Below are 8,306 nucleotides of genomic sequence, written 5' to 3'. Positions count from 1 at the left end.
ACACACACACACACACACACACACACACACACACACACACACACCACAGTGATTCACTGTCTTACTTATAACAACATTTAAAAAAAATTTGGTGGGGGAGAAACCAGGAGTTCAGTTCAGGTGGGGCCTGTCTCTATCATGGAAGCCTGTTTCACAGAGCGGTCTGCTCAGTGAATAGTATTTAAGTTAACAAGTCATTCCAGTTTTCCTGGGACCAGTGGGATTCTTGGAACAAGGAACATCTGGTGCCTGACCTAGGAAAGTCCTGGGCACATCGGGACTCGGTAACTTCCCTGTCACCATCCTCCTCTGGTGTGCCTTGCTAGTCCTTCTGCGCTGCATGTCTGCTGCTCTGACAACCACTGCCGTTTGGTCTCCTAACCTAAAGCTGCATGGCGTGTCCAGCTCATCCATATCTGTTCTTAGAAGTCTTCACTTTTCTTTTAGAATGTACATTGAACACAGACTTAACATCAAAAGTGTCACTTTGCAGACAAAGTGGCTTCTTCACACAGAATGCTATCTTCCCCATGACAAATGCCATGACCTCCTTTCGTTTCGTTTCATCTATTCTCACCGTCTGTCCCCCTAAAAGGTGTTTGATCACACCAACTTTTCTAGCAAAAGAGGATGTACAAAAGGAAACATTAATGCTCACAGAATACTCACGTAGGGTTGGGGAATGCAGACAAACAGTAGATAATGAATGCCTCCGCCTCTTGTTGTTCGTGAGCGTATACTACAGAAGGCCTTATGCGGAGGGATCTGCTCCTGTGCTTGTTTTTATGTTAATCCCTCCCAAGGGTACAAATCATCATCGATTCCAAAGGTTTTCTTGCATCAGGCTCCTTTCTCTCATCCCCCACTAACGTAGTGCTTTCTCCAGCAACAACACAGTCAGACCTTCTGTATTTGCTCTGCTCCCTGGTGGAATGAGAAGTTTCGGCTGTGGGAAAGGAACAGGGGCCTGTGACAGATTTCAGGATACATTTTGAGTCTCTAGAGGGCACCGTCTTCAGAACGTTGCACTTAGGGTTGGCTTCCTCTGCTAGCTGAAAACTCCAAATATCTTGACCATGAGTTCTCTGAATCCATGTCTGGACCTAGAACATTCCAGATGCGTGGCCAGTGAAGGACTCTCACCACTTACTTCTCATATCTTTGGTTGATGAAAGACTCTAAATCTAATTTGAGTTTAGTGAAATTTCTACTCCACTGGAGTATTTTGATTCTTGTTTGGATTGACTATTTTTAACAGTGAGATTTTTTTCTTGTAATGGATTCCAAGAATCCTAAATTAATCATCCATGATATTTCTCTGAGTTCTTTGTCATAGGTCTGATGAGAAATAACATTTTTGAAGAGTATATTTATTTGGTCATTGCTTTGAATTTTAGATATCTTAAATTATATTTTCCTGGGAACTAGAGTCTTTTGTTCTTTAGATGAAGTGAAGTTGAATTTGAATTAACCATGCTTCAAGGGTCTACCATGTGCTAACCACTGTTCTAGGAGAAATGACTGGCATCAGCCAAGTCAAGGGAGCCCTTGAATTTGAGAACAGCCTTGACTACACAGTAAAACCATCTCAAAACCCACAAACACGTAACAGTTTAAAACTATGAAATCATTTCTTTCATACCCTCACAGCATGGTGAGGACCATGGGTCTTCTGGGGGCATCTAGTACAGTAGAATCTTGGCATATCTTAGCTGATATTCAAACACTGCACTTAAACCAAATGATATGTCGTAAGTGTAGTTGAACTACTTGCTCCTTGTGGGGAGGGGTAATTGAAGTTCAAGTTGTAAACTCACAGTCTTGATCTTTTCCAAATTATTTCTGTTTTCCATACTAGCTGATGAGGTAGATATCTGACCTTAGGTATCTGGCCACCAAAATACAATGGTTTGCACCTGGCTCTTAAATGAATTTTGTAGGCACTTAGCATATGAGGAGCCTCTTTTACAAAAGATACAGATGGCCCCTCAGTTTGTAGACTGAAATTACATTTTAAGATTGCACACTTTTACGTCTCTAGGTTTTGGCATATTTGCTTAAAAGCATAGCTTGCTTTATAGATGCCTTGCGTGCTGGCAAGTTGACTCCGAAAGCAAAAGGAACAACTCAGGAAGGATGCTAATGCAGAGCTGCTTTTCCCCTTTTTTCCATTTCCCATATGTTGATTTGGATTTTCTGCTAGAAGTGCTGTTCTGTTTGTCATGCAGAATGGGAACTACTGGATGTTCCAACTCTCAAAACCTTGTTCATAGTAACCACCAATGTCCAAACTCTTCAAGAAGGAATCATGCCTTCGTTCTGAAGTTTCCCTTTTTTACCTTATTTGATTAAATGCCATTTTCAACTGTGCATCTATCATGAATGGCTTTTTTCTTCTGTTTCCAGGTTGCAAAGAGAGAGATCTCTGGGAATGTCCAGCCAATAAGCAGTGTCTGAAGCACACATTGATCTGTGATGGATTTCCAGACTGCCCTGATAGCATGGATGAAAAAAACTGCTGTAAGTACCTTGAAGAATTTGTTAACAGAGTTTTTCATCTTAAATACTCCTTGCCTCACTTTAATAGAAACTAAAAATTTGGAAATACATATCAAAATTTTCAGTGTGTTTTTTAGTTCTTCAGATAAGATTTTGTCTATGAAGATATTCCTTCATATTCCAAAAAGACAAATGTCTATAAAATACATATACATATTATCCTAACAATATGGAAAGATTAAAATACCACCTAGCATCCAAAAAATGGAAGACATACAATGTAAAACAGAGAAACACAGTTTGACTTAGATCCATTACATATCCTTAGTTGATGAGGTAGTTGGTTTCCTGTTAGTTAAACGGATACCCGAGGGAAACAACTTAAGAAGTTAGGTTTATTTTGGCTCAGAATTTGGGATGTTTCAGGCCATTTTGTAGACTCATTCCATTTGAGCCTGTGGCAGGAAAGCATATCACGGAGGAGAGGAAGCAGCAAAGACGCAGATTAACCTCAAGACTGTGTATTAGAAGAGAGTGAGAAGAGGCGGTGGTCCCTCTGACTCCCTCAGGACACGCCTTCACTGAAGGCACCCTCAGACCACTTAAGTAGCTCTTCAGCTTCCCAATAGCACCACAGGATGGAGACCAAATCTTCAAGAGTGGGCTTCAGAGAACACTTATCCCAAACACAGCAGCCGAATAATAGAAAATATTCAGTAATATGTGCATTGTTGTCCTGCATTTTCGAAGTAAATATGCATATATAAAAAATCAGAGGATCATAAAAAGTTTACACTTATGATGGTAGGATTGTTTTGTGCTTTTGAAATCTTTTATGTCTGAATGATATGTAGCCATGATCTTTAGAACTAGTTAAAAATTTCCTAATGTTACAAGTAACAAAAAGCTCAACTTACCCTAACCAAAAATGAAGACATTTATTGTTATGTGAATCAAACATGTGTTATATTATTATAGTAAAAGTCGTGCAAAGTGAATTCATGAGGCTATAGTGGAAATGCATCACCTTGTCTGTGACTCCTTTATTTTGATCTCAGGCTCGATGGTCAAAAGCCAAGGGCATCTGGGTAGCTGAGCTGCCGTGGTCACATTCCATAGGTGGAAGTGGGGGTTGTGCTCCTAGCTCTGGAATATCACTGAGGGATTCCCTGTGGGTCCACACTGGGCAGAGTCACAGCCTGTAGCCAGGGGCTTTTGCGTGGATTACGAAAGGCATTCAGCACAGACACTCACAGCATAGTCCCAGTCAGGGATTAGAAAGTGTCTGCTCCAGTCTGGCCTAGTTCCAAGGCTAAGTAAGGCACACGGCCTGGCAGGCAGAGTTTGGGTGGATGCTATTTTGTAATGTGTAAATCATAAAACCATAGACCAAGGGTCTCTCATGGAATCACGTTTAATCCTGGACCGATAATTACTCTCAGATAAGAATAGTCGGAAAAATGCCATGACGATGTTAAACTAATCAAGATCTTCCTCTGGGACTTGGGATGGCTGGTATGAACCTGGACAAAATCAGGTTTCCTTTTCACGGAAGGAAGAGGGGAAATGAATGCTAAGTAGGCAATCAGGGAGATTTACTATAATTTTAAAAAATCCGAAAGAGATTTATACGTGACTCAGAGAGTAATTTAATAGTGGGACCCCTAAAAAGCCATCTATCTACGTGAACAGAGTTTGCTTTCTTCCCACAAACATTTCCCTCTTCTTCCTTCTTGGTCCCCCTGCCAGCATTTTGCCAGGACGACGAGCTGGAATGTGTCAACCATGAGTGTGTGCCACGTGACCTGTGGTGTGACGGAAGGGTCGACTGCTCAGACAGTTCAGATGAATGGGATTGTGGTAAGCTCCTGCTCGCTGCCATCTGCCCTGTATTCACATGCCTGTCAGCCATTTAAGTGAAATGAATCCTAAATTACTTTACGGGTTTTACCAGCCAAGTTCATCTATTTTGTTTGCCTGTTTAAAAGTTGACAGTGGTGATTCATGGGTGCTATTTCTAAGTAACAAAATCATTCCCCCTCAAGTTACTTTTCTGTTTGAAAAGTCTATATTATATGTATAACATTCTGCATTCCAGTGTTTGGAAGCATGTCGTTTTTAGACTTGGATTTTATTTCATCCCTCAAATTCAATAGTGCTGATTAATCAGTCATTCTTGGATCATTTACATCCCCGGAAGAGGATCTGAAAGTGGTCTCTTCCTCCGCTCTGTGTCTTGCCCCTTGTCCAGATGCAGTTTCCAGCCATGGGCAGGACTTGAAGGCATCTCAGCTATTGTGGCAGCTGTGATCTTGATTTTCTGATTAATCCCCTCATTCCGCACCCATCACTCCTCTCATTCACTTGGCTTCTACCTTAGTCTTTTGCATCCTCTGGCCAAGTCGTGAATTTCATATGGGCTGTGTTCAGGTACACGGTGTCCCTCAGATGAACTGCGGCTGACCTAGTGCAGGGGCTAGGGTCTGAGCACATGCCACGTGAACCCTAGATTAGCACCAACCTCATGTGCTGCCATTTCCCAATGCTGAAGGAAAAAAATGCATGGAGTTTCAAATAGCTCCTTGCAATTAGTTCTGCTAATCCCTGGGTAAGTTCAAGGCACCCGGGACTCTGCCTCTGGCCACCTTCTAATTCATAAAGGAAGGTCTGGAACTGCCTGTCTCTTTCAATGGAGTCTGCAGGGCTTTGAAAGCAGAGAACAGAACAAATTCCCCCCTTTTTTCCCCCGTCTCCTGTCACATTGAGGGAACAGTGGTTTGCACAAAATGGGTCAACCCCAAATTGTTCTCAACTAAAATAAACACGAATGAGTGCATGCAATCACAGCAAAGGCATACAAACTTCTGCTCCTCAGGAGAAGGAATGTTTTTAATTAGGCTTTCTCGCATTTCTCCCCCTCAGTGACCCTCTCGAAAAACGGGAGCTCCTCCTCATTCCTGGCCGTCCACAGATCTGCGACCGAACACCACGTGTGTGCCGACGGCTGGCAGGAGGCATTGAGTCAGCTGGCCTGCAGGCAGATGGGTTTAGGGTAAGGTCAGTAGTTTGTAGCACTGATGAGTTTCTCAGAGGGCTTCGTGAACCTAAGCAGTAATATCTTCCTTATGATGGATGGAGAACCAGGAAATAAGAATCCTCTAAAGCCCTGGAAATGAATCTGGCGTGAGGAGCTTATTTAATTCTAGGCACCTGCTCTGTAGAGTGTGGGCTGCAGATCTGTTACGTTGAAGCCTCAAAAGTAAATGAAGTAACTGTATTTTAAGCACTTCTGAAATGGAATACGTTCACTATTTATAAAGCGTTCATATGGTCTCCTCTGTGGAACCTGGATGGAAAACTCTTCATGCCCCTCCTCGAGGTTACTGAAAATTTCTTTTTAAGCAGCACACACTTTTTTTTTTAAGGAAGAGTTGAGAAATAGAAGTCAAAGCTGCTGGTATTTCTATTTATCCTAAGTAATACAGGAAATATGCTTCAAGGAAAAAACCACTCTGGCTTCCACGTTCCCAGGCTGAAGTGGATGCTCTGAAAGGCAGAAGCACACTGTCTAGTTAGGCATTCTGTTTCAGTTCCTTCTGTAAGGAAAGCCTTCATCTGCGCTGTCACCAAACACCTATGGGATGTATATGCACATGTATCTGCTGTGGGACTTAGCTGGCATTTTGATTTGTTATGGTAATGATATATACGAGATTTTAGTGTAAATATAGAAATGAGAGAAATAAAAGATAAAGGAACCTTGAAATTCTAGTCTTAAAAACCGGAGTTGGTGGCATTTCCTGGGAGCCACAGAGCAAATGAAAACTGTTTACAATAACGAGCCATTTAACTCAGAAACTAGCTGCATGTTTTCGCTACCCCGGCTTGAAGATCGTATCACAGCTAACATCTTGAGCTATTTTCTTCCATGTAAAGACCGATATCTTTGGAAATCTAAGTAACTGGTGCTATTTATAATAATAAGAGAATTTTAATCTTTTCCAGCATTAGAAAAAAGTTAGAGCTGTCGTGATCCATTAAAATCCATTAAATTATTGTGTTCAAATGAAATGGGATATGATTTTGATTAGATAAATGGAAGCCCCCTTGAAGTTGCTTAACTTGGGTCTCTCACCGAGACCTAGGGGTATTTCTTAATATGAAAATTCAATTACATAATGAGACCAGCTCTATTGGGAATTCCTAGGGTAAGTCAGACCTGCAAAGACTTCCAACCAGAGCAACAGTTCCGAAAGCCACCTTAAGCGGAACTGTTGAGCTGCAAACGGAAGGGATCTTGTTTGAAATGTCTCTCTATCTTCTTTTGTATTTCTTGCATATTAGATTTTTACTGAGCTAAAATGTGCACACCAAGTGTGAGTATTTCATTTGCAGTTGGTTTATGCTCTCAGGGCTGCATGGCTGTCTCCATTGCCTCTGTCTCGTACGTTTTTATTACCGCAAAGCAAACTATGCGCCCAACTGTCCTCCAGAACCGCAAATCACTCATGTATTCTTTGTCTCTATGCATTTCACTACCATTCTGGATATTTTAATTAGGCAGCATACAGCTCGTGATCTTTTTGTCTAGATAATATCCTCAAGCATCTCTGTTACAGTGTGCACCAACTCTTCATTTTTGTTCATAGCTAACACTTCCAGTGTTATACTGCGTTCAATTATCCCTTCAAACATTTGGATTGCTTCTATTTCTTTTTTTAGTGAATATGAGATTTTTTTAAATAATTTCTTTTTACCGGATATGATATTGAATATCTTCAATTTCAACAGCCATGAAGCAGAGACAAGAGGATTGCTTCAGGTTTGAAGTCATCCTGGTGTGAGCTTCAGGGCAGCTAGATCTATAGCAGTACTCTGAACAAAAGTTCACTTATTTCATCTTCCATGTTTTATCAACTCTGTTTTGTTTTGTTTTCACTTTTGTTTTTTGAGACAGAGTTTCTCTATGGACAGCAGTGGTTGTCCTGGAACTCGCTCTGTAGTCCAGGCTAGCCTTGAATTCACAGGGCTGAGTGTTGGAATTAAAGGCATGCCCCTCCACAGCTCAGCTAATTTTTTAACTCTGAAAGTGAAATGTTAGTATTTTAGATAATAGATGTATTTTTTTTTCATTTTTTGATAACTTTATTTCACTGAGGGGCAGGGATAATCAAAGGTCGAAATATAGCTGAAAAGCTATAATTATTGCCTGTATTCATGTGTAAATGAGTAAATAGCATCAGGTCGTCTAAGACTGGCTTTAGGTGCACTTTAGTGGCTCATAGAAATACAGAGAAGCAGAAGAGGGAAAGAATGAGGATAATGGGCAAGGGAGGTCATGTTCCTGGTGCAAGGATGGGCTGCTCAGAAAGCTGCTGTTTCCTGGGTCTCTGGAGACCATCTGCGTTGTACAAATTCATACGCCTGCTACTGGTGCCTCAAACAAGCTCTAAATAACCTCGTCTGTGAGTCACAGTCATTGATCACAATGTCTTTCCAGTCACAGTTGGTCTCCACGCCAGGCGGGAAGGGAAGGAGGATGGCTTTCCATCTTCGTTTTTAGAACGGAGTGCTGCGGCCTTCAGTGGCTGGCCAGTAGCTTTTATACATACCCTGCATCAAAAAGTTGAACCTTAGAAACCCACCCCTAATTAGTTCTGCTCATCTTCCACCTTCTCTTTTCATTTTGTGGAGTATGTGCTTATGAGCACTGATGTAGTCAGTGTGTAGATAATGCAAAGGGGAGCATCATCACTGGGTAGGAGGAAAGCAAAGGGGAGCATCATCACTGGGTAGGAGGAAACATG

General features: G+C 41.5%; 1 protein-coding gene across 2 annotated transcripts in view; it reads left to right on the top strand.

The window, feature by feature from the left end:
• Positions 1 to 8,306, top strand: part of Corin (corin, serine peptidase) — a 186,708-nt gene that overhangs the window by 151,542 nt on the left and 26,860 nt on the right. For both annotated transcript variants that reach the window (XM_005359323.2, XM_005359322.2), the window contains exons 14-16: positions 2,407 to 2,520; positions 4,249 to 4,359; positions 5,422 to 5,551. In XM_005359323.2, the coding sequence (XP_005359380.1) occupies positions 2,407 to 2,520; positions 4,249 to 4,359; positions 5,422 to 5,551 (355 nt within the window). The remainder of the gene's footprint in view (positions 1 to 2,406; positions 2,521 to 4,248; positions 4,360 to 5,421; positions 5,552 to 8,306) is intronic.

The sequence above is a fragment of the Microtus ochrogaster genome, linkage group LG1 (genome assembly GCF_000317375.1).
Source record: "Microtus ochrogaster isolate Prairie Vole_2 linkage group LG1, MicOch1.0, whole genome shotgun sequence".
Classification (NCBI taxonomy): Eukaryota; Metazoa; Chordata; class Mammalia; order Rodentia; family Cricetidae; genus Microtus; species Microtus ochrogaster.
The sequence above is the reverse complement of the archived record's forward strand: the minus strand, read 5'-3'. Positions and strand labels throughout refer to the sequence as shown.